Raw genomic sequence first — 27,478 nt, forward strand, 5'->3', positions numbered from 1 at the left:
ACCATTTCATGTGCAGCACGCCTTTCTAATTAGAACTAGTGATTCCCTTTGTCACCATTTATTCCATCATTTTCTGGCACAGAAACCTTCCAGTGTTGTATAAAGGCCAAATATCATAGTCGGAAACAGCGCTTCTCCTCCACCTCGCTGCCCGGCCGGCCAGCCTCCATTCTCCTGCAGCAGCCTGACAGGCAAGCCGTCCCGGTGCCCTTCCCCGAGTGTGCTGGTGCCTTCCTGCCCCTGAGTTAATGAAATGCTGCCGGGAAAGTCCTTCTTTTCCTTTCTTCCATCTTGGCCTCCTGAAACCCCTGCAATTCTTTCAGAAGCAACTCAGACGCACAGTGCCTCCTGGAAGTTTTAGCTGGTCTTCCTAATTATGTTTCCCAAACTGGGTTCCTCACAACACTGATCCTATGATCCTCTGTTTCCCAAGGAGTCACAAAAAACCCCAGCACTTTAAATGTTCCGAGAAGTCATACAGTACTGCTACCTGTTAATTTGGTTCTGCTCAGCAGTTCGTAACCTTATTTAACCAAGGATTTCTCCACCCCCCAAATAACACTTACTGACATCCCAGAGAGCTCACTGTGAGAAGTGTCTCCCTGCTACACTGTGTTCCCTGTTCTTGCATCCGTATTTATTCATCTACTTAGTGAGCTATTATATAGGGACCATCTACTAAGCGTAGAAAAGGATGAAGAAGACTTAAGAGAAGCTTAAAGACTGTTAAGTGATGTGAGAGGGGCTGATAAGAGGTTACAGAGGCTCAGGAGATGAAACATATTATTCCAGCCCAGAGGACTGCGGCAGTCTGGGTTCCTCAGGAAGCAGATTCCAGGTCAGGACTGAATGTGCGAAGATTCGACAGGAGGTACCAGCTGTGAGAGAGTGGAGAGGAAGCTGAGAAAACCTGGGAGAGCCATCAAGCCCCCACGTGCGCCTGACCCTGAGTGCAGGAAAGAGGGATTGAGTTGGTGGCACGTGTGCAGTCCAAGGAAGCTTTGGGCAGGCCTCTGAGTCAGCATCAGTGTGGTCCGGAGCCTCCCAGGACAGGCCTGCCTTAGTGTCACACTGGGTCATAGGCTGGGAGCAGCCCACCAGCAGTGTGGCTTCCTCCCAAGCATAACAATGAAACCCAGAGCGCAGCCATGGTCTGGAGGTCAATTCCATCCATGTCAGTGCAGGTATTTGAGAGGTGTGTTCTCATGGTTGCAGCGGGGAAGTGGGGGAGACTGCAGGAGCTGGCACTGGTGCTCGACCTTGATGGTGTGTTAGTATGTGGGGTTGGGAGAGAAGAGTGTTCTAGATAAGAGGAGTAGCATGAGCAAAAACACAGAAGCAAGAAAGTATGAAATTGTCTATGGAAAACTGGGAGTGTTTCATTTACAGTTGGAACTTCAGATATGGGGCAGTGTTTACCAGATAGAAGCATGGATTTTGGAGTAGGGTAGCCCGGTCCAATACCCCAGGAGCCCCCCTAACTTGGGTAAGTCATTTCACATTTCTTTGTTTCAGTTTCCTTATCTTTACGATGGGGGTAGTTTATGGGATTGTTGTGTCATTCCAACAGCAACTAATTTTCTGATTCATTGAAACCGACTAGGTTTCTGACTAGTTCAAGTCAGTTCTTAAACTAAGTACCCAGGCCCAGGCCCAGAGTTGAGGACTCACCCCCATCAGCTGCAAATGAGGTCCCAGGCTACCTGCACTCTTGTCCAGCTGGCTGTAAGCTCAGGGTTTTCCACGATTTCTCCTCTCCTGTTTGATAATTCACTAGAATAACTCACAGAACTCAGAACAATACTTACAATTGCCAGTTTACTACAAAGGATACCACTCAGGAACCAGCCAAATGGGACAGATGCTTAAAACAGGGTACAGCGTTGGATGGTGGGCTGCAGAGCCCTATGCCTTCTCCAGGCGTGTTACTCTCCCAAAACACGGCTACGTACACCAGCCTAGATGCTCCCAAGCCTCATTGTTCCAGAGTTTTCATTAAGGCCTCATTCCATAGGCATGATTGATCACATCTTTTGTCATTGGTGACTGAACTCAATTTTCAGACCCACTCCTCTTCCTGGAAGGGCCAACTCCTCCCTTGAAACTGTCTAAGGGCCCACCTTGCTAGCACAAACCCAGGTGAGGTTGAAAGGGGCTTGTTAGGAATGGTAAAAGACACTCTTACCACTCAGGAGTAGTAATATTTATGCAGAATACACACAACATAAAATTTATCATCTTAACCACTTTTAAGTGTACAGTTCAGTACATTAAATGCATTCACATTTTTATACAACCCTCACCACCGCCCAGCCCCGTAACTCTTCATTTTACAAAACTGAAACTCTATATTCATTACACAACTCCCATTTCCTCTCCCCTAGTCCCTGACAGCCACCATTATACTTTCCATCTCTATGATTTTGACTATTCTAACTACCTTATATAAGTGGAATCATATAGTGTTTGTCTTTTGTGACTGCCTTATTTCACTTAGTGTAATGTCCTCAAGGTTCATCCATGATGTAGCATATTGCAGAATATCTTTTCTCTTTAAAGTTAAATAATATTCCATTGTATGTATAAACCACATTTTGTTTATCCATTCTTCTGTTGATGGGCACTTGGGTTGCTTCCATGTTTCTTTTTGAAATTATATTTTTATTGATTGTGCTATTACAGTTGTCCTGATTTTTCCCTTTTTGCCCCCTCCACCCAGCATCCCCCACTCCCTCAGGCAATCCCCCCACCTTGTTCATGTCCATGGGTCATGTGTGTAAATTCTTTGGCTGCTCCCTTTCCTACACTGTAGTTTACATTCCTGTGGCCATTCTGTAACTACTTATTTGTACTTCTTAATCCTTTTACCTCTTACCCATTCTCACACACTCACCTTCCCATTTCTTTATCTTTAACCTTTGACATTTTAATTATGATGTGTCTTGGGGTGGCCTCTTTGGTCCCACTCATTTGGGACTCTTTGTTCTTCCTGGACCTGCAATCTACTTCCTTCACCAAATAAGGGAAGTTTTCTTTCATTATGTTTTCAAATAGATTTCTAATTTCTTGCTCTTTCTCATCTCCTTCTGGCACCCCATGAAGTGAATGTTCGATTGCTTAAAGTTGTCCCACAGCCTGCTTACACTGTCCTTGTTTTTTTGGATTCTCTTTTCTTCTTGTTCTGATTGGCTGTTTGTTTTTGCTTCCTTATGTTCCAAATCACTGATTTGAATCTCGGCTTAATCCACTCTATTGTTGTTTCCCTGTAAATTGTTCTTTCAATTAGCGTATCCTTCATTTCTGACTGGGTCATTTTTGTGCTGCTAAGGTCCTCACTAAATTCCTTGAACATCTTTATACAGTGTTATAAATTCTGCATCTGATAGATTGTTTATCTCCATTTCATTTAGCTCTTTTTCTGGTGTTTGGTCTGTTCTTTCACTTGGTGCATGTTTCTCTGTCTCCTCATTTTGGCAGCCTCTCAGTGATTATCTTCTATTAGGTAGAGCTGCTTTGACTCAGGGTCTTGGTAGTGTGGCCCAATGTAGTAAGTATCTTATAGGGTCCAGGGGCACAGCCTCCCCATCACCCAAACCAGGTACTCAAGGTTCACCCTTTGTGTGGGCTGATACACCCTCCTCTTGTAGTTGAATTTTGCTTGCTGTTGTAGATCAATGGGAGAGATTTACCCAAGTCAGTCAGCTGCAAGGACTGGTTGTGACCACTGACCACCAAACTTCAGCCTCCATGGAGGATCAGCTGTGCGGGGGCAAGGTGGTGGTGCTCTGATGTGGTTCATAGCTGTCCACTGGGTACACTGGCCTCTGGGGTTTCCCAGGTGGTGCAGGCCAAGGTCAGCTTCCACATGTGTTTTTGCCACACGTGGAAGCTGACCTTCCACATTTTTACTAATAGCTTTCATAATGGGTGTCAAGTGATATCATTGTAGTTTAGATTTGCACTTTTCTAATCATTAGTGGTGTTGAGCATCTTTTCATGTGCTTATTGGTCATTAAATACATATAAACAACCTGCCTAAGCTATAGAGCAATCTGAGATGGCTGCTACTTGGGCTGGACTTGAAGCTTCCCAGATGAAGCCAACCTTTGAATCTAGGCTGACTGCTGCTAGTGCTGGGTGTGGCACTCACTGAGGCCAGCTGTTGCTTGTTTGGGGGGTTTTAGGAAGTTGTGAAGCCTGAGCCAAGACCACTCATATGGAAAAGCAGCTTGGGTGGGCCAGTAAGTTGTGTGGGGCAGTCTCTGGGGATCTCCAAGGCAGGTCAAACAGTGTTAGCCAGGTTTATGGAGTTTTAGATATAGCACCAGTGTGCCATCTCTGTAGGCAGAGGGCCCAGAGAACGGACAAAGGCCTCTGCTCACCATGGTGCCAGACACCTCAGCCTTCCCCTGCACACCACTGGTGCCCCTCAAGCCACCCTTCTGTCAGCAGAGCACAGAGGGAGTGAGTCTGAATAGATGAGTCTGTGTGGGTTCTTTAGGAGGAACTGCTTGATGATCCAGAAGTTTCTTCCACTGACTCAATCTCCACTGGATTTTGCAGGCAGAGTTGTGGGGACTTATCTTCTTAGCTCTGAAACCCTGGGCTGAAGGGCCTGGTGTGGGACTGGGGCTCCTCACTCCTGAGATATCCCTCCCAAATTTTTATCCACCACATGTGGGTGTGGGGCCAGCCTGTCTGTGTGTTCACCCCTCCTACCAGTCTGGATGGATGTGTGTTTTTAATTTTGTATTTGTCAGATTTCCATTCAACTTGATTTCTGTTGGTTCTGAGCAATGGTTGTTCTATATCTTAGTTGTAATTTTGTTGTTGTGTGAAGAGGTGAGCTGTTTCTGCCCACATAGCCATCCTGACTGGAAGTTCACTTTCATGTTTTGGCTATTGCAAATAATGCTGCTATGAATATGGGTGTACAAATGCCTCTTTGAGAGCTTGATTTCAATTCTTTTGGATGTATGCCCAGATTGAAATTGCTGGATCATATACTAATTCTATGTTTATTTGTTTTTGAAGAACCAACATACTGTTTTTCATAGCAGCTATACCATTTTGCATCCTCACCAAGAGAGCACAGGGTTTAAGTTTCTCTACATCCTCACCAAACTTGTATTCTTTTTTTTTTTTACTAATAGCTTTCATAATGGGTGTCAAGTGATATATCATTGTAGTTTTGATTTGCACTTTTCTAATAATTAGTGGTGTTGAGCATCTTTTCATGTGCTTATTGGTCATTAAATACATTTTTTGTTGAAAAATGCCTACTTAAGTCCTTTGAATTGGGCTGTTTGTTTTTCTTTTATTTTAAGAGTTCTTTATATATTCTGGATATGAAACCCTTGTCAGATTTATAATTTGAAAGTATTTTTCCCATTCTTTGGGTCCTGCTTTTTACACTGTTCATGGTATCTTTTGATGCACAAAACTTTGAAATTTTTTGAAGTCCAACCTGTTTATATTTTCTTTTATTTGTGCCTTTAGTAAATATCCAGGACATCATTGCCAAATCCAATGTCAAGATACTTTTGTTCTATGTTTTCTTCTTAGATTTTTATTGTTTTAGGTCTTACAGTTAGGTCCTTGATCCATTTTGAGTCAATTTTTATATATGGTGGTAGGTAAGGATCCAAGTTTATTCTTTTTACATGTGGTTACCCAGTTTTCCCAGCATCATTTGTTGAAAAGGCTGTCCTTTCCTCAATTGAATGGTCTTGGCACCCTTTCCCAAAACCATTTGACCATATACATGAGAGTATTTCTAGGCTCTCTATTCTATTCCACTGGTCTGCATGTCTGTCTTTAGGTCAGTACCACATTGTTTTGATTACTGTAGCTTTGTAGTAAGTTTTACAACCAGAAAGTGTCTTTTATTTTTGTTATTTTTCAAGATTGTTTCAGGTTTTGGGGTCCCCTAAGATTCCATATCCATTTCAGATTGTTTTTTTTTTTTAAATTTCTGCAAACAGTGTCATTGGGATTTTGATAGGGATTTCATTAATTCTGTATATCACTTTGTGTAATGTGGACATTATTACAATATTATTGACCATATTCTTATGGTATACTTTATGTCTCTATGATTATTTTATAACTATAATCTGTACTTCTCAATCCCTTCACCTTTTTCACCCAGTCCCCCAACTCATTCCCCTCTAACAATAATTATTCTCTTCTCTGTATCTATGAGTCTGTTTCTGTTTGGTTTGCTCATTTACATTGTTCTTTAGATTCAACGTATACTGTATTTTTCAAAGTACAAGATGCACCCCCCCATTTGGGAGGAATAATGGTTATTAATGCTGCTGTTGAGTTCTGTTTACATTTACATTGGTGAAATATTATATTTTTGTGTTATTAAATATTTTACCCCATTTTTTGCTTCAAAAAATTTTTCCCTATTTTCCTCCTCTAAAACCTAGGTGCATCTTATGGTCTGAAAAATATGATAAGTGAAATCATATGGTATTTGTCTTTCCCTGACTAACTTCTTTTACTTAGCATAATACCCTCTAGGTTCATACATGCTGTCAAAATGTCAAAATTTCATTCTTTTTTATGGTCAAGTAATAGTCCATTGTATATATGAACTACCACCGTTTTATTCTCTTGTCTGTTGATGGGCACTTGAATTGCTTCCATATCTTGGGTATTATAAATAACTTTGCAATGAACATTGGGGTGCATATATTCTTTTGAATTAGTGTTGTTTTGGATATATACCCAGTATATATATGACCCATTATGCTGGGTGATAATGTAGTTCCATTTTTATATTTTTAAGGAACCTCCATGTTGTTTTCCATAGTGGCTGCACTAATTGCATTTCCACCAAGAGTACACAATGGTTCCCTTTTCTCCACATCCTTGCCAACACTTGTTTGTTGACTTACTGATGATAGTCATCTGACAGGTGTTAGGTGATATCTCATTGTGGTTTTCATTTGCATTTCTCTGGTAATTAGTGACATTGAACATCTTTTCATATGTCTATCGGCCATCTGTATGTGGTCTTTGGAGAAGTATCATCTATTTATCTTTGCCTATTTTTAATTGGATTGTAAATTTTTTGGTATTGAGTTCTATGAGTTCTTTATAAAATTTGGATATTAACCCCTTCTCATATATATCATTAGCAAACATATTCTCTCATTCTGTAGGCTGTCTTTTCATTTTGTTGATGGTTTCCTTTGCTGTGAAAAAGTTTTTAGTTTGATGTAGTCTCATTTGCTTAGTTTTTCTTCTGTTTCCCTTACCCGAGGAGATTTTTCTTTTGCTTCCCATTTTTCTATATCAGAAAAATGCTATGAGAAATGTCCAAGATTTTATTGCCTGTGTTTTCTTCTAGGAGTTTTATGGTTTTAAACATTACAGTTAAGTCTTTAATCCATTTTAAGTTTATTCTTGTGTATGGTGTAAGAAAGTAGTGTAGTTTCATTTTTTTTCATGTGTCTGTCCAAATTTCCCACCACCATCTATTGAAGAGACTCTCTTTACCCCATTGCATGTTCTTGCCTCCTTTGTCAAATATTAATTGCCCATATTGGTGTGGGTTTATTTCCAGGCTTTCTATCTGTTCCTTTGATCTATGTGTCTGTGTTTATGCCAGTATCATACTGTTTTGATTATTATACCCTTGTAGTATAGTTTGGTATCATCCAACCTTGATTTTCCTTGTCAATATTGCTTTTGCTATTCAGGGTCTTTTGTGGTTTCATATAAGTATTTAGATTATTTGTTCTAGTTATGTGAAATACACCATCGATATTTTTATGGGAATTGCATTGAATCTATAGTTTGCTTTGGATAGTATGGATATTTTAATAATGTTAATTCTTCCTATCCATGAGCATGCTATAGGCTTGCATTTATTTGCATCTTTAAATTTTTTCATTGTCAAAAAATTTTCCAAGTACAATATATCTTCTTGATTAAATTTATTCCAAGGTATTTCTTTTTTGATTTTATTTATTTATTTTTAGAGAGAGGGAAAGGGAGGGAGAAAGAGAGGGAAAGAGACACCGATGTGTGAGACATACATCATTGGGTTGCCTCTCCCATACCCCCAACTGGGGACCTGAACCACAACCCAGGCATGTGTCCTGTCTTGGAATTGAACCAGTCAGTGACTTTTTGGTTCACAGGTCGGCACTCAATCCACTGAGTTATACCAGCCAGGGCTATTTTATTTAATTTTTTGGTGCAATTGTAAATGTGATTTTTTTTTAGTTTCCCTTTCTGATAGTTCATTATTGATGTGTAAAAATACAAATGATTTCTGAACATTAATTTTGTGTCCTGCTACTTTACTGGATTCATTTATCAGTTCTAGTGGTGCCATCTTTAGAATTTTCTATATACAGCAAGTATTGACAATTTTATTTCTTTCTTTCAAATTTGGATGCCTTTATTTCTTTTTCTCTAGTTTCTCATTTTAAGGGAAATGCTTTTAGTTTTTGCCAATTAAATATAATGTTAGCTGTGGGTTTATCATATAGAGCCTTTATTACATTGAGGTATGTTCCCTCTATTCCTATTTTGTTGAGAGTTTTTAATCACAAATGAGAGCTGGGTTATGACAAATGCTTTTCTGCATCTATTTATAGCATCATATGATTTTTTATCCTGCATTTTTTTGTGTGGTATGTCATGCATGTTTGTGATTTGCATAGTTATACCAACCTTGCATTTCAAGAAGGAATCTTATTTGATCATGGTGTATGTTCTTTTTAATGTATTTCTGGATCTGGTTTGCTAATATTTTTTGAAGATTTTTGCATTTATGTTCATCAAGGATATTGTAATGTCTGTATCTCATTTTGGAATTAGGATAATGGTGGCCTGTTGAAACGAGGTTGGGAGTCTTCCCTTTTTTTGAATTTTTGGAATAGTTTGAGAAGGATAGCTATTCGTTCTTGAGTGTTTGGTAAAATTAATCTGTGAAATCATTTGGTCCAGAACTTCTGTTTATTGGGAGTTGTTGTTATTATTATTATTACTGCTTCAATTTCATGAGTTGTAATTCATCTGTTCAGATTTTCTGTTACTTCTTGATTCAGTATTGGAAGATTGCATATTTCCAGGAATTTTTCCATTTTTTCCAGATTGTACAGTTTGTTGACATGTAGTTGTTTATGTAGTTGACATATAGTTCTATTTTATTTCCATTGTCCTGTAATTAAATTTGCTGATTACATCTATGCCTACTTAATTCTGCTTTTGAATCTCTCTATTGGTTTTTTAAATTTTAGTTATTGTACTTTTATGCTTCAGAATTTCTTTTTGGTTTTTCTTTGAGTTTCTATCTCTTTATTAATATTTCCATTTTGCTTACAGTGCATTTTCTTGACTTTCTCCACATTTTTCTTTAGCTCTTCAAGCATCTTTAAGACAGTTGTTTTAAAGTCTTTGTCCATTATATCTGCCATCAGATCTTTTTCAGGAACAGTTTTTATTATTATTATTTTTCTTTTGAATGGGCCATACTTTTCTGTTTCTTTGTATGCCTCATGATTTTTTTTTGTTCTTGCTAAACACTGGACATGTGAGTCTAATCATGTGGTAACTCTGGAAAACATATTCTCTCCTTTCCTCAGGATTTTCTGTTTGTTATCTTTACTTCATTTTATTTTTTGTTGTGGGCTCTGTGCCAGGGGTTAGCCCAAGGTGTAAACTTATGGTTCTGTAAAGTATTTTCTGAGCCTTTCCCTGAGCATGTGCAGTCACTTTCTAGTTTTCCCTGTGTATCAGCTGTTTTTGAATGTGCTCATATCTTACTCTCAAAAGCAGAAGAAATGAACTATGAAGTGGGGTTGGAAGTAACTTGATGTGGAAAAAGAGTAGTTTGCAACAATGGAGGGGAGGCACAAAAATGGCTCCCCAACTTTTTGTATGCACCTCTGTAATCAGAAGAAGCAATTAGGCCCTGGCTGGCATAGCTCAGTGGATTGAGCGTGGACTGCGAACCAAAGTGTCGCAGGCTCAATTCCCAGTCAGGCTACATGCCTGGGTTGCAGGCCGTGACCCCCAGCAACTGCACATTGATGTTTCTCTCTCTCTCTCTCTCTCTCTCTCTCTCTCTATCTCTATCTCTATCTCCCTCCTTTCCCTCTCTAAAAATAAATAAATAAAATCTTTAAAAAAAAGAAGAAGCAATCAGCAATCAGAACACAGATCTCTGATGTTTAGAAGACAAGGTTCTTTGTGCACACTCTAGGTTCTGCAAGCTGTGTACAAGACATTCCAGGAATACACATACAGCTGCCTTCATGGGGATGGGTAGCTATGACTGTGCTAAGAGCTAAAATAAACTGATATTAACGGAAATTTACTGTCCAAGTTATCCTCTGGGAGATGGAAGATGTCAATAAATTTCGGAGGTCCAAAATAGTTACATTGGGCATATTCTGCCCAAGCAAGTTGTTGTCCAGGAAGCGAGACAGGTTCCTGGCATTTCCTACTCTATCATCTTCTCACAAACCCCATTTAAATATATTTGTATTTATATTATGCCACAGGACTGATCTCAAAGTGTTGCTATGAGGATTAGAGTTAAGAAGTGTATTTCACTTAGTCTGGTGTCTGATACAGAGTAAGTCAGACATTATACCCAAACTTCTGTGTACTACAGAAGGCTTTAGTGCATTTGTGAAATTCTCCTGTCTAACCCAAATCTACATCCCATGGCAATAACAGTGTAAATGTAGTGTTATTAGTGTAAGTGAACATGCATGAAAAATAAATCAATAAATATTAGCCACTAATATTATTGGTGGAAATAAGGTGTATGTGCTAAGGAATTTGGCTTTCCCTGCACAGGCAGTGGTCAGGCAGGAACAGAGAGCTGCAGTCAGAGGTGTCCTTAAGGACTGTTGATCAGGCAGCATGTGAAGATGGATAGTCAGGAGAGGAAATCTCTCTGTTAAGCTCCTACTGTATGTGACACATGCTCAAAACATTCATACACATTTAATCCTCATGAGGGAGAATGTTAAATACAGTTTACAAATGAAGAATCTGAGAAGTGATTTCTAGCATTCTGAAATTGAAACCTGGGTCTGTCTGACTGGAAGAAGCCAGAGGTTTCTTTGTGATAGGAGAAGACTTAATAAAGAGATTTGATTGTATAAATGAAGAGAAAGACCCAAAGGAAGGAGAAACATGGGAAAGAAAGGGTGGCCGTTTCCTTATGGTGCCCTGCATTGTATTTCTCTGTATGTGACAGTAGCCTATGGCACACTAAGGTATTTCCACACATGCTTTATCTTTCACAATACATTCCAAATATAGATAACAACAGCTAACATGCAGTTAACAACATGTGCCCAGCACTGTTATAAGTGCTTTTATTGCATGAACTCAATCATCATTACAGCCTTTTTCAATGGGTTCTGTGCACATCGTCTCCCTTTTACCATGGAGGGAACGGAGGCTCTGACTGGCAGGTGACCCGACCAGGATCACAGAGCTGTCAGGCGCTTCATTGTGTAAGCTGGACTGTGAGCACAGCCGTTCTGCTTGCCCTTAACACTAAGCACACTGCCTTTCAATCAATTTCAACAAATACTAAGTGAATTAATTAAGTGACAGCTGTAAGTTCTGGTAGGTCTTAATTTTTATCTTGCTTTTACCTTGCTAGATGTTTGCATCTGTAACTAAATAATAGAGCCTATGGCAACCAGAAAAATTAAAACTGCTGGTTTTGGTTGTTACTAGGATCAGGATAGCTAGGGGAGAAGCAGATTTGGGGCAAGAGGAGAAACAGATTTGGGGCAAGGGCACTAAAAATGTTGTGAGATGCCATCTCACACTCATCAGAAAGGCTATTATTAACAAATGAAACAAAATAACAAGTGTTGGCAAGGATGTGGGGAAATCAGAACACTTGGGCATTGCTGGGAGAATATAAAATTGTGTGACACTGTGGAAGACTGTTGGGCACCTCCTCAAAAACATCAACATTGGATCACCATGTGGTCTGGCAACTCCTCTTCTGTGTGTACACCCAAGAGAGTGGAAGGCAGGACTCAGACACCAACACATCAATGTCAATAGAAGTGTTATTCCCAACAGCCAAACGTGGGCACAACGGAGTATTCCTTAACAGATGAGCGGATAACCAGGATATGGCATATACATACAATGGGGTATTATTTAGCTTTAAAAAGGATGGAAATTTTGATATATTTTACAACATGGATAAACCTTGAGGGCTTTATGCTGGGTGAAACAAGCCAGACACAAAGGATGAATACTACATGAGTCCACTTATGTGAAGCATCTGGAGTGAACAAATTCACAGAGACAGAAAGTAGAACAGAGGTGAAGACCGGCTGGGGAGGCAGAGAGGGATTATATGATGGTACAGAGTGGATGTATGGGATGGTGAAAATGGACGGTGGTGATGGCCACACAACACAACATTGTGCAGGTACTTAATGTCACTGAAATGTACACTTAAAATGGTTAAAATGGTAGCTTCTGGGTTGTGTATTTTACCACAATAAAAAGACTATACGAGCCCCCAAATAATAATAGAATACAGCATTTTCTACAGACCCAGATAATTTTTTTAAAAACCTAACATAGTTTTCTTTAAATATGTCTCCCCTTAGGAGATATTTCCCTTCACAACTTCCAGTACCTACCCAGTAATGGAAGTACTGAGTTACTGCAAAAAACAGTAGCAAAACCACTCAAATATATACTTCGAACACAAAACCAGTGCTCATTACCTGTTGTTTTGATCTTCTTTTAATTAATAAAGATGATGGAGGTTAACATCACAAAAGATAGTTTTTATAAATGCATGTACCCATGAAGCTGTCACACAAACATACGGTGCTCAGCATATCTGCCTTTGAGATCATCCGTGTTGTTACGTGTTTGCTGCTATTTACTGCTGTGCTATTACATTCTACAGAAACATTGCAATTTGTTTATTCATTCACTGGTTGATAGAAATTTGGGTTGTTTCCAGTTTGACTATGTAACTAAAAGTGCTTATGAACATCATAATACAAGTCTTTGAGTGGACATATGTTTTCATTTGTCTTGGATAAATACCAAGGAGTGGAATTTCTGGGTTATATGTTAAGTATGTGTTTATAAGACACTGAAAACTATTTTCTAAAGTTGTTATACTATCTTAAATTCCCACCAGTAATGCATGAAAGTTTCAGTTGATCTGTATCCTGGTCAACATTTGGGATTACTGATAATCTTTTTTAAATTTTAGCCATTCTCTTGGCTAAAATTAATGGTAGCAGACTGTGGTTTAATTTGCCTTTCCCTAATGACTAATGTTGTTGATCCTATTTTCATGTGCTTATTTCCTATCTATGTACCTTCTTTGGTAAAGTTCAAATCTTTTGTTTAAATCTTTGTTCAATTAAAAACTGCACTGTCATTTTATTATTCAATTGTATGAGTTCTTTATCATTCAAACTGTATATATATATATATATATATATATATATATATTAAAGTTTGATATAATTCACATATCTTGAAGTTGCCATTTAAAATGTAAAATTCCATGGTTTTTAGTATATTTCAGAGTTGTACAAATATCACCATAACTAATCTGGAACACTTTAATTACCCCCTCCCCAAAGAAACCCATATCCATCAGCAGTCTCTATTTGCCTACTATGGAGATTTCATATAATGGAAAAAATATGTAGTATTTTGTGACTAGCTTCTTTCACTTAGTTTAAGGTTTTCAAGGTTCATCCACGTTGCAGCTAGCATGCATCTATCCTTCACTCCTTTTTAGTGTTAAATAATATTGCATTGCATGGATATATCACATTTATCTATTCATCAGCTGATTGACATTGGGGTTGTTTCCACTTTTTAGCTATTATAAATAATGCTGCTATAAACATTGTATACAGGTTTTTGTGTGGACACATTTTCATTTCTTTTGGGCATATATGTATATGTTGGCAAATATTTTCTCCCAGTCTGTGTCTTCCCTTATGATTTTCTTAACACATCTTTTGAAGAGCTAAAGTTTTAATTTTTTTGTGAAGGTCACTGCGTAAATTCTTCTTCTATAATGCATTCACCCTTGTTGTGCCTTATCTAGAAAATCTTTGCCTAACCCAAGATCACAAAGAATTTTTCACATTTTCTTCTGGATGATTTGTAATTTTAGCTTATATTTAGGTCTATAATCTATTTTGAAACAACTTTTGTGTAAGGTGTAAGGAAGGGATCAAGTGTGTTTTCCTGCATATGGATGTGTAATATCAGCAGTATGTATTGAAAAGATGTTCCACCATTGGATTATCTTGGCACCTTTGGCAAAAATCAATGGGCTATGAAAATGTGGGACTTTTCTCAACTCTATTTTTAAAACAAATTATTTATTTATTTTTAGAGAGAAGGGTAGGGAGAGAGGGAGAGAAACATCATGTGAGATTGCCTCTCACACACCCCATACAGCAACCCAAGTATGTGCCCTGAGTGGGAACTGAACTGGCAACCCTTTGGCTCACAGGCCAGCACTCAAGCCACTGAGCCATACCAGCCAGGGCTCAACTCTTAATTGTTCCCCTGCTCTATATGTCCATTTCCATGCCAGTACAATTCTGTGTTGTCTACTGTAATTTTACAGTGACTCTAGAAATCAGGTAGTGCAAATCCTCCAACTTTATTTTTTTCCAAAATTGTTTCACCTACTTGAAGTATATCACATTTCCATATAAATGTAGAATAAGCCTGTTAATTTCTACAATTATGTGGCCGGAATTTTCATTAGAATTTTAATCAATCATTAAAGTTGAGGAAGATCAACACAGTAATGATATTGAATCTTCTGATCCATAAACATGGACTATCCCTTTCTTTGCATATTTAATTTTCCAGCAATGTTTTGTAGTTGTCAGTATAGGTTTTGCCCATATTTTCCTAAATATTTCATATTTTAATGGTAGTTTTTGAACTTAAATTTTCATTTCTTATAACTACTATATAGAACATGATTTTTGTATAATGACCTGGTATCCTTGTTTTCTACATATCCAACCAAGCTATCTGCAAATACAGTTTCACTCCCCCCACCCCCATTTGTATGCTTTTCTTTTTCTTGTCATGTCGCACCTGGTGGGACCTCTAGCATGTTTGACAAAAGTGAGGGCAGACATTCTTGCCTTTTCATAACTTTAGGAGAAAAGCATCTGCTTTTTCACAATATTGATATTAACTATAGGGTCTTTGTAGATGTCTTTTATGAAGCTGAAGAAATGCCCTTCTATTCATAGATTGCTGATAATTTTATGACTTGGTGTTGAATTTTGTCAGATGCTTCTTCAATACCTATTGAAAAAAATCACATGATTTTTCTCTTTGGTCTGTAAATATGATGCATTACTTTGATTTCCGAAAGCTAAACCAACCTTGAAATCCTGGGATAAATCCCATTTGCTCATGATGTATTTTCCTCTTGATACATTGTTCAAATTGATTTCCTAATATTTTGTTAAGGATTGTGCATCTATATTCAAGAGGGATACTGATGTGTAGTTTTGTTTCTTATAATGTCATTATCTGGTTTTGGTATCAGGTTAATGTTGGTTTTACAGATTAAGGTAGAAGTGTTTTCTCCTCTTCTATTTTCCGGATGGGTTTGTGTAGTATTGGTACATATCTTCCTTAAGATATGTACCAATATGTACCAATTCACCATTGAATGGTGAATTCAGTGGTAGAATTCACCATTGAAGACACCTGGGACGGAAGTTTTCTTTGAGGGAGGATTTTCAACTGGAAATTTCATTTCTTTAACTATCCAGGGTATCTATTTATTCTTTAGTGATTTTTGTATTTTGGGTCTTTCAAGAAATGTGTCATTTTCATCAAAGTTGTCCATTTCATTGGCATACAATTCATGGTATTTTCTTTTTATCCTTTTATCTGTAGTTTTCTAGTCTCATTCTTGACATTGGTAATTTGTATTCTCATTTTTCTTTGTTCTATTTGGCTAGAGGTTTATGAATTTTCTAAATCTTCAAAGAATCAGGTTCTGATTTCATTGATTTACTCCATTCTTTTTGTTTTCTATGCTATTGATTTGTCTTTTACCATTGCATCCCCTCCACTTCCTTTGGGTTTAATTTTATTCTTTTTATATTTTCTTAAATGGAAGCTTAGATAACTAAGCCCTCTAGTGTTCCCGATATAAGCATTTCATGTTACAATTTTTTAAACTCACTGTTTTTGCTGCACACAAGTTTTGATATGTTGCATTTTCATCTAGTTCATTTTCATAATTATAATTTTCACCCACAGTTTAAAAATGTTGTCAAGTTCTAGTAATTTTGGAAGGATTTCCCAGATAAATTTCTCCTATTAATTTCTAGTTTGTTTTGTATTCAAGGAAAGCATTTTGCAATACTTTTGAGTTTGAAAGTTGTTTTACAGCCCATATCTTTCTCTTCATGAACACCCCATATGTTGTTGGGGAAAAAATGTCGAACCAATGTGTGTTCACTAGAGCAGAGAGGCTTCCACTGTTTTTTAAGGTTCAGAAACAAGGTCTATATTGTGATTGTCCTAATATATCCTCCCATTGATCTTAAGAAATTTGTCCTAAGTTCATATTTTCAAGGCAAATTTTTTAATTTTATTTAAAATTTCTTCTCATTCAAGTACAGTTATCTCCATTTCCCCCCACCATTCCTCCCACCCCACCCACCCCAGCCCCCCTCACTCTGTCCGTGCGTCAAGGCAAATCTTGTTTGCACACAGATTAGAAAAACCTCATGCTGTCCTTTTTCTTTCCACATTATGAAATGTATATTGGCCTTACTGACATTTTCTACTTATATTCTTTAAGTCCAGGCTTGAGTTTAAATGCAGATAGTGTAAGCTGTTCTTACATGAGAACTGACAGAGGCTAGTCAAGAGCATGGATCTTCAAGTCAGATAGACCTGTGTTCAAATCCTTCTGCTGCTGCTTAAATTTTATGTGTTCATGGGCACATGGTCTTTACATTTTGTAAGGCTTTTGTGAAAATTAATTTTGATAACAGCAGTGAAGCACCTCTGCATGGCACAAGGTAAATAACACACAGCGCTCTTGTTATGTAATTTGAGGGAATACAAGGAAGTGTTCACACATTCTACTTTTCAAGACTTCTCTAATAATGCCGAGACTCCTGTATTAACCATTTATCTATCTGTATCAAGCACTGCCTTCTTTGAGCTCATTGCAGTGATTACAGTATGAATGACTCTTAAGAAGGGTTATTTATTCTTATTTCCTAGTCCTGTACACTTTGTTTATTGGATGGCTCTTCTCAGTGACCAAAGAAATGAAGAAACCTGATATTAACAAGCACCTAGGAGTGTGAGGCTATAAAAAGGGAACTGGGTCCTAAAATAAGAGTCTACTAGGATTGGCCTGTCACTTCTATGGGAGACAGTCATATCTGCAGGCCTTGAATGCCTGTGTCATGTACCATGAAGTTAAACACCAGGAATACACCTAGAAATAAGCTCTCAAATTAGAACTGTATGGAAACAGAAAAAGGTATAATTGAGTGTTTGTCTATTTTGTCTAGTGTTTACTAGGACCTGAATAGGAAAATTATTAAATTATTGCAATCATTTAACATACATGTTCTCAGATTAGAAGCTGAAGAGTAGTAAAAACGTAGCTGAGCTGTGGTAACATGCAAATTATACTTTCATTCAACGTGGCACCTGCTGGTGCCAGCCACTCTGTGAGCCATTGGGGATGAGAGAGGGAGCATGGCAGACACGGCCCCTGTCCCCAGTGGGTAAGAAATATGAACACCTGCCTAAGAGCTATGATGAGAAAGGTACAAGGAGCTGTGGGGGTGCAGCAGAAAGGCATCCTGAACTCAGGCTTCCTTGGAGTGACCTGCAGATCAAGAGTTAAAGGTTTTAGGAAGAGGGAGCAACCTCTGAGGAGGCCTTTTAGCTGTCAGTGCTGACCTTTCCAGAAACAGCCCCAGGAAAATCCATAATTTAGTGATGGAAATCTAAAACATTTAGTTTGTTACCCAAACTCAGCCCGATATAAATCAAGTGCAGGATGACAGCGTTAATACCCCATTTCAGAGGGAGTTTTCAGAAGATAATCTTGGCAAGGATTAAAAGATGACAGCAGGTCAGGCTTGTTGATGCATTTTATTGTGAGATGGGGAGTCTGGTAAAAAACTAGAAAATGATCACGGTGTAACAAGGAACTTAAAAATGAAGAGTCAGATTTGTAACTTACATACATGAATACAGGAACAAATTGGCACAAAATGTTAAACATTGTTCCCAACACTGTTTATATAAGGTTATCCTAATTTGGCTTACTAAGGAAATGAGAATTTTATGGTTAGGCTAATCTCTTAATAAAACTGCAGAGCATCATGCTATTAGTCACACAGTGAATTTCAAAATTGAAGAGTTTTATATTAAAAACTGGGTAAAGGTAAAATGACTTGATTGTAGTTGTAAAACTAATACATTCCCATTTAAATTCTGTTCTACAGTCCCAAGGCAAGTATAAATGTTAACATAACACTGTTAAATCAAATCTCAATGCAAGAGAACCAATTGCATCTCTACTTTAAATCTTATCAACTTTCCAAATTTTCATACTAAAATATATTATTGTATTAATACAAACTACAGTATTATACACTACACTGTGTAATAAATAAAGAAATATAAAAATAAGACACATAAATATAAAAGTTTTCTAAAACTAAAAGTACATATGTCAGTAAGAAGGGTATTAATACTGCCAGATTTGAAGACATACAGTACAAAAATGTTGCACAGATCTATAAACTAAAAGAAATAAAATAATACTGATAGGTAAAAATCAGCTAATGTTGTTAATAAACTGGGTCCATAATAACTAACATTTGGAAACAGTTATGAGCCAAATAACAATGGCATGTCCATGTCAGAAATGCAAGTGCATGGATAAAGCAGATTAGAAAATTTCCCTTTCATTTCTGTAGAGAAATTCTGAAAGTCAATTAACGCAAAATGAATACTGAGGAATTAAAAGATGAAATGTCCCAGTGTTTCGGTTTCTCTGACAGAGTCAGTGGTTTTAAGTTTTATTTTGGAATTTTGATAAAACAAACAAATCAACAAATGCTAGTTATTGTAGGCCACACACTGAATGATGGCGGGTTAGAGCCTTGAAAATACTGATAAATGGCACTTACAGCACACAGGTCTTGCTTAAGGCCAAAGGAGATACAAAGCTTCATATCATATCCTTCATATTTGTTACTACATATGCAAACACAATTACAAACACTGATTCCGACAAGTCTGCTGTCCTTACAGTATTAACACTGTTAGTCCCTGCAGTCAGAACGCAAAGACAATCTTTCGAACTCCATTTGAAACCACATGAGTAAGGAACTTCAGTTCTTCTATCGGCTGCTTTCTTAAGGCTAACAATACACTTTAAATGAGAATACACTCTACTCTGAAATCTAAATATTAGAAATTACTACCTTCTAAATTGAATTTATAAAAGGTAGTTAGCACGATTTGGAACTGCAATATACTTCTCTGTGAAGGGAATTTTGTAGTGCAGAAGTTCTCACATTGTAAAAAAACATAGTAAAATACTGAAGCGGATTTAGCATATGTTTACCAATAAAAAATTATAAAATGTCTCCCAATTGTACAGCTTAAAAATAAACCAACGTAAGAGTGATAATTAATACTGATAAAATGAAACAATGCCAGATGTTTAATCAGTTTTCTTTAACCTGTTAAATCTTTGCTTCCAGAGTCATTAAAGTTTTCTAATCTGCTTCACGTTACAAACTTGTTCCTAACTTTGAAAAATGCACGAAAAATTACTAGGTCTGAGGTTCAGGCACACCTGGATTTTTTTGTGTTTTTTTTCTTTTTTGTATTTTGCATTTTTTAAAATTTTTACTTTACACAGTAGTGAACAGAAATCACAGTATACAGATTACTGTGTTTCCATGAAAAGCATGTATAATATAGAACAAACTTCATTACCAATTAGAATTTATTTTCCTTCTAGAAAAACTATTAGGCTTCATTTGTTTTTTGTTCAGACACTTGCTCACTATTCTGGCTTCCTTTTTGTTCTAAGCTGCTCACTTGATTTACAGCTCCATCATCCTTCACAGCACCTTCAGTTTTTGTTCCTTCTCCCTCATTCTCTGCCTCCTCTCCCTCCTCCTCTTCCTCCTCCTCCTCCTCCTCGTCCTCCTCCATCTCTACTTCTTCCTCCTCCTCATCCACTTGTGGTTTTTCACATTCTTTCTCTTCCTGTAGTTCTTCCATCTCTTTATCCTCCTCCTCCTCCTCCTCTTCTTTTTCACTGTCTTCATCCTCTTCCCTTGTCAAACTCTCTCTCTCATCTGAGTCGACCTGTGAGGGAGATGCCCTCGCACCAACATGCTCACTGGTTAGGACCTCAGGTCCTGCCTCTTCCTGCTCCATGCTATCACGTTCCTCTGCTTCTCTCTTGCAGTAGGAGTAGCGATGATTCATGTGTTGAGAGTAAGACCCAGAGTGCGAGAAACGCTTTCCGCATTTGTCACATTGATAGGGCTTTTCTCCAGAATGTAATCGCATGTGTTCAATCAAATGATGTTTGTGTTTAAATGCCTTTTTACAGATTCCACACTCGTGAGGCCTTTTTCCTGCAAAAAAACAGAAGACACTGTGGAATAAAAGAGTGGTTTTAAGCAAATAAAACTTAGGAGGGCACTTCAGGTTGTTGAAAGGACTACAGAGTCAATTTTCAAAAACTGTCAGGGTCATCAACATACCTGTGTGTTCATATTTATGTCTCAGTAATGAGCTACTCTTCTGGAATATCTTATCGCACAAATCACAAGCATACATTCCATTTTCTGTCTTCCTCATTTTCTTTTTGGGTGGTGTGGAATCTGAGTCATTCTGATCCTCTACATTTGATACTCCTTCTGAGCTAGTGTCCTGTCTTTCATCCTGCAGGAAAACAAAGGAGTAAGAAAATTTAATGGAAATTTAAAAGATAAATAAGAAACACAAAAGTGTAGGTTAAAGAACTACTTTGATTTATACTTTCAACACCTTCCCCAAAGCAAGCATACTGCTCATCACTGCATATGGGTTACCACAGTGGGGCTACAAGAGAAGTAGAGGCTGATGCAGACCACAGTGAGGTTGGGGGCAAACACTCATAACTGTAACAAAAATGCATGATGGACTGGTACTGAAAGGAAAAGGCACCAAAAAGAAAAAATGTAAAATGTGTGATAACAAATGTACTTAGTTCCCTGTGAAACATTACTTTATGAAAAATTATGAGTTTGTTTAATAATCGCTAGCTTCTAACTGCATCCTTTACCTTCATTTTTTCATTCTGGCTTTCACTGGGCAAAAATTAAGATTCTATTTTTTAAAGGTGGGCTTCAAATTGTAACTTCCAGAGCTTTAGAGTCCTATGAACTAAATTCTTTGGTCTCCCTGAAAAGAGAGTGGTTTACTCCATCATTTTTCTAAGGAGCAAGATGGAAAAACAATGCAGGAGGGTCTACATTTTTAAACAAGAATTCTTGTTTAAAATGAATTCTTAGTTAAAATGAATCTTTAGAATTTCAGTTGAATAAAAACATTCCAGGCCGTCTCAGGGAGATAACTTCTGGCAGGAGGCCCTCAAGTAGGTATGGTAGGCTAATCCTGCAGGAAGTGTGTGGTATGTAGTAGAACTGGGTCCCCTAAGATTCTTGTGTCTTTTCTAAAATATTTCATTCTGTTGCCTACTAAACCTACACATTTTCTAAAGTTTAAAGGTTTCCCACAACATTTCTTATGGCTTTGTAAAGTAAGAGAGGTGCAGCCCTTTCTGTCCAGGTCATTTCTGAGCTGCCAGTGGGTGCTAAGTAAGCTGACTTCACTTGCACTGCTATTTGATCTAGTCATAATTAAGTGAAATGTTAGTGGCTCCTCCTTTATTATTCAAAGGCGTACATGGTGCTCTATGCACAAAAAATTTAGATGGATTCACTGATTATGTGAAATTTTTTTTCGAGAGGCATCGCCATTACAGAAGACCCAATTGGTAGAAATACCTAAGGGGGAAAAACATAAAACACAACTGAACAGGGTATTGTAATTATTTTAGCTGTACCTACTTATAGCCAATATTTGGGTAAAGGATGAAATCACTGATTCAATCAAAATTGATGGGGGAAAAAGTAGAGAGACATCAAAGTTAGCAACAGAAAAAGCGTGCATGATGAGACATACAACAATTGCACAAACTGTTTTTATCCAGAACTATCATGAATTCTGGGAAAATACAATTACTGACTCACAACTACATTTCCTCATATATATTAATACTGAACATTGTTAGTTTACAACTCATAAAATTATCAGTAAATTCACTTTGTATACTTAATTCTTGTTTAATTAAAGCCTTTTATAAACAAAGGCATTAATTAAGAAATAAAAAGTGATAGCTAAGTTTGCCTGATGTGAAATGTCTGTGAATGGGAGCATATTTTCATTTATTAATCATCATAAGGCAGAAATTATTATAAAAACAGAAATCCAATTAGTGAGTATTCCAATTTTTCTTTTCTGGCTCTAGCTTCAAAAAGTCAACTCTTGCCCTGGCTGGCGTGGTTCAGTTAGTTGCAGCATCGTCCCATAAATCCAAAGGTCCCAGGTTCAATTCCTGGTCAGAGCACGTACCTAGGTCGTGGGTTGGTCCCTGGTGGGGCACCTGTGACAGGCAACTGATTGATGCTTCTCTCTCACATTGATGTTTGATGTTTCTCTCCCTCTCTCTCTCCCTCCCCTCCCCTTGCTCTAAAAATCAATGAGCATGTCCTCAGGGGAGGATTAGGGAAAAAAGTGAAGTCTTTAGCTGAGACTTGTCAATCATTTTTCACACTAGAATAATGCTTTAAACTTTAGTTAATAACTGTACCTTGGATTAGGACACAACTGAAGAAACAATGCTGCAAAAGTCAAAGCAAACATTCATCTATTTGCTTTCAAAAAAAGCAGTTTGTAACAACCTGCTTGGCTCTACAGAAAAATTCATTGAAATAAGTCAAACTAGATTTTACTAAACAGGTTCAGGATGGGAGAAGCCTCTTTTTTATTTTATTTTATTTTATTTTATTTTATTTTATTTTTTACCTGATTTCCATTTGGCTGGATCACTTTCAAGGGTGGTTCCTGGACTGCAGGGCTGACTGTAGTTGAGTATGTGTAAGCCACCTGGGGAATCAAAATAGTCTGCTTATTGGCAGCTAGTGCTCGCAAGCATGGAACACTGTTCTGGTCAGCAATGGCCACGATTGTGGGTAACTGGGCAGTGACTGTAGGTATAGCAATGTTTATGGGGTTGGCACTTGGTGGGATTACATTTACAACTGGTTCTGAGTCTGTAACACAACTGTCCTTTTGTGGCTCCTTTTTTGCGCAAGACAAGTTCAAGGGTTCTTCCTGGACAGAATAAACACTGTTCTGGTAAACACTAGTGATAGTTGACCTTTCCAATAATTCTCCCTGTTGCTTTGGTAGTGAAAGATCAAGAGGTTCTACTTGTGGCTCTTCTTGTGCACCTTCTGCTGTGTACAAGTAACCCTGTGTATTTCTGGATGAAGAAAGGTTTAGAGGTGATGGGGAGGATGTAATACTTCTGGAACCATTGATGGTTGATCCTACTGGTAAAACTGGAGAGTTAGTTATCTTCAGAGGACTTTGTAGGTTTATTGTGCTGTCCTGGGAATCATTTGCACTTGTAGACTGAGGCTGATCATCGTTCTTTGCAGAGATATTTACTTTGCCTGCTTCAGGAGAAGATGGTTCAGAAGACTGCACTGAAATCTGTCCAGCTTGCATCTTTTCAAACCACTTTTTTACTACATCCAGTGGTAGGTTTACTGAGTCAGCAATTTTTGAGAGCTCTTCTGCACTGGGTTGTGCATTCAAAGCATAATATGCTTTCAGAAGAGACAAGAGGTTCTTTAATGGTGGCTGACTGGGAGACAAATTGCCATCTCCAGAACCTGATGAAGCAGAGGACTCGGGCTTCTCAGCTTCTGGTGCAGGGAGTGGAGGAGGCTGGGCAGGCTGTTTTAGGTTATAGTGCTTTAATTCTGGAAGTGCATTAATATCTCCTGGACAATCATCACACAGAAGGCAAGTGCTATCATTCACTACTCCTTCGAAGCTTTTGTCCTTCTCAGACTTAACAGTAAGATCTTCTGGTAACTTTTCACTTTTGCAACTGTTTGTTGGGATTGGATTTTCTTTTTTTAAATTTTGAGGAACAACTTGAAGTTGGCTAGGTTGTTCAAGACTGTAGTTAATGATAATTTTGGTTGTTCCATCTTGATCAACCAAAGGAAGACTGATGGCTGAAATAACAGAATGGCCACCTTGCTGTATGGATGAAGCACTGATTGTTTCTTGTTCTTTGGATGCAAGATTGGCTTGATTATTCTCCAAAACTTGCCGTATTACATTACCATCTACTGCCACTTTAAGTACATTCTGAATATCACTTAAATTGATACTGATGGGAGACACCAAACCAACTGTTGGCAGAACAACAGCTTGCACCACACCCTGAGGAGAACTGGTTGCCTGTAATGGGCCACCACCACTAAAAACCCCATTTTGTAAAGGGGTTGAACAGTTGATTCCTGAAGCAACCACTATGGGTTTGAATTCATAATCCACAGGTTCAGTTTTAATTTGGTTTACAGAAAGTTGTTCTTGAAGGGGTTTATTCTCTATCTTTTGCCGTATTTGTGGTCGCGTGGGACTGCCTGGCGATGCTGAAAGAGACGGTGAGGAACACTGAGACGTCTTGAGTCCTGTTCTTGGTCGCCCATTCACAGGCATCAAGCTGATGCATTTCTTACTGCTTATGTGTGAGCTATAGGAACCAGAATGGGAAAAACGCTTCTTGCAGTTTGGGCATTCATATGGCTTCTCTCCTAAACAACAACAAAATATATATATTTATAAATGTGTATGTATCCACATTCTCCTAAAACCAGAAAGAAGGTTACCACATGTTTGTGATACAGTTTTATTTAGAATCACCATTTTAATTTCAAAAGCTACATAAATTTATAAACACTAGTAAAACATTGAACTAATAAGGGAATCTTCTCTACATATGTGTGTAACATTTCTGCTAAACTTTAAAACTTCAAATCATTCTCACATACCCAAAATATGTTTAATTCTACTCTTTTAGATATTTTTTCTTATCTTGTTTTGCCAATGTATGTAATTTTCTATATTTCAGTTTACTTAACCACCTACAGGAGAAATTAATATTAGGGGAAAGAAAAGTAAGTGAAATATTCCATAAGACTTAACAAGTATGAATATCTCTGATTGCATGAATCACATAGAAATCTCTTTGCCATATATACAAGGTTTCCTTGAAAAGATATTTCTCAATGGTAATAAAATTTCAAATATAAAATACTTCTGTAAGCCTTGATTAAACCAGATGTGTGTACTCCAGGAGACATAAGGCAATGTTCTAGTGGGTATGCAGAGCATCTTGGAGTTTCAATTTTAGTGACAGTGGTTATGATAACTTAAAATATTATTTTTATATTAAAACATATACTACGTTGCACAAATGCAACATTTGTGTGAATTGTTAGGAAAAAAACACAGTGTCAAAGAAGCTTCTTGTTTGTAGAGGTCTCCTTTCAAGTTGCTTCCCTAGACCTGCCAGGGGATACAAGGCATTTATTATTCTTGGCTGTCAGGGATACTTTGGTAGAAAATTTTCAGAAGTTCTGAGCTAAATGGAATATTTCATATAACCCTAATTTTTCACATTTATAGTTCATTAATTTATAAGTTAAAGGTTACAGACCATCAGTTTCAGAAATAAGAAACTTCTGAGGCTTGTGTGCCATTTATCCATTGCATTTATTACAGTGTATACAGGTCACAAAGACACATATTAAACCTGTTTTTAGATTAATGAATGGCTAACTATAGAATTATAAAATATATTGATGCTGATTTATCTACTCAATATTAAAATAAAGTTCTTTCTCTCCCTCTTTCTAAGAATTAAAATAAAAGCAGTGAGAAAGGCAATGTAAGTTCTCCTAGTTATATGACTTCAATGTTGTAAAGTTTTAAAAAGTGAGCTATGTTTTTTCAGAAATTTGATTAGAGAATCAGATAATAGAACTGAAAGGGGCCCAAGAAGTCCCCTAGTACAGCCTCCTTCTCAATGAAGAGTTCATTTTATATCATCCTTGACCGTGGCTATTTTTGCTGAAACTCCTTTATTAAGAGGAAGTTACTGTTGCTGGGCAACTCTGAAGACAGTCTAGTCTGGTTCTGCTGAGGACCATGGATTTGGGTTCAGATCTTAGGTCTGTCACATACTATTTTCTTAACCTTTCTGAGCCTCAGTGTTTTGGTGTGTAAATAAATGTAGATATACCCTCACTGACTTGTTATAACAGTTATATGACATAACACAGTGAAACTCAGTGCACTCTCAGTAAATATTAGTGATTCTTTTAAAAAGCATTTCTACTGAGGTACAGGTTCAGTTGGCTTGGTCTAATGCTCACATACTTCCCTGTGCTAGCTTGCCCTTCTTTCTGATGCTGCATAGAACAAGCCTAACTTCTCTTCCACAAGCCAGACTTTCAAATGATGAAGCGTTGCCATGTGCACCCTTGAATTCCCCTTGTGTGGGTTAAACCTACCCAGGTCCTTCAAATACTCATGAGACATGGTGTTTAGAACTCTCACCCACTTGCTAACTCACCTCCAGGAATTCTCTAATTTATCAATATCCTGCCAATATGATGCCTGAAATGTGACTCAATACTCAAAAAGCATCAGATAAAAATTTCCGGGAGTGATAAAGCAAGAGCTATGGTCTAACATATCTCTATTTTAACATTTTTAATTATCTGATAACATTTTTAGATGAGCTGTGTGTTTGTTCTCTTACTCTCCTGACCCTCTTGCTCACTAGGAAAATAGGCATGTATCATAAGATTATTCTTAGCTTTACAAATAGGGAAGTAGAGAAGCACAATGTGTAAGGCAAAGGTCTTGGAGTAAGAATGCCCACATTAGAAAACAGCTTTGCCACACATTAGCTGAATGACTACGGACAAGTTAATTAAGCTCTCTGAGACTCCATTTTTCTCACCAGTAAAAAGGAGGACATAGTAGCATCTACTTCACAGAGTTACTGTGAGGACTCTATGTGTGAGTTAATGCATACAAACAACTAGAATGTGGTTGTACCTAGCTGTGTTCAATACATGCTAGTTATCATCGTTATTGTTGAGAATTACTGGTAAAGTCACTAGGTCTGTTGTAAAACCCGGCTTTTTAACTTTATAGCTTTATGGTGTATAGCTAAAGAACATCACTTAATTTATCTATTTAGGTTACTGTTTGCAACTAC

The 27,478-nt window shown here is 37.6% G+C and overlaps 1 protein-coding gene and 1 long non-coding RNA gene across 4 annotated transcripts in view; one reads left to right on the plus strand and one right to left on the minus strand.

Annotated features, from left to right (window-relative positions):
- The first annotated feature begins 11,126 nt into the window (after nt 1–11,126).
- Nucleotides 11,127–26,546, plus strand: LOC118499961. The gene is made up of 3 exons (XR_004902480.1): nt 11,127–11,138; nt 17,921–17,928; nt 26,218–26,546. It is a non-coding gene; the product is annotated as an uncharacterized LOC118499961 (long non-coding RNA).
- ZEB1 (zinc finger E-box binding homeobox 1) overlaps nt 18,159–27,478 on the minus strand; it is a 188,479-nt gene continuing 179,159 nt past the window's right edge. For all 3 annotated transcript variants that reach the window (XM_028507699.2, XM_036022628.1, XM_036022625.1), the window contains 3 exons: nt 23,191–25,001; nt 20,823–21,003; nt 18,159–20,693 (listed from right to left, as the gene is read on the minus strand). In XM_028507699.2, the coding sequence (XP_028363500.1) occupies nt 20,074–20,693; nt 20,823–21,003; nt 23,191–25,001 (2,612 nt within the window). In that variant the 3' untranslated portion in view covers nt 18,159–20,073. The remainder of the gene's footprint in view (nt 20,694–20,822; nt 21,004–23,190; nt 25,002–27,478) is intronic.

This window comes from Phyllostomus discolor, chromosome 1 (genome assembly GCF_004126475.2).
Source record: "Phyllostomus discolor isolate MPI-MPIP mPhyDis1 chromosome 1, mPhyDis1.pri.v3, whole genome shotgun sequence".
In the NCBI taxonomy this organism is placed as follows: domain Eukaryota; kingdom Metazoa; phylum Chordata; class Mammalia; order Chiroptera; family Phyllostomidae; genus Phyllostomus; species Phyllostomus discolor.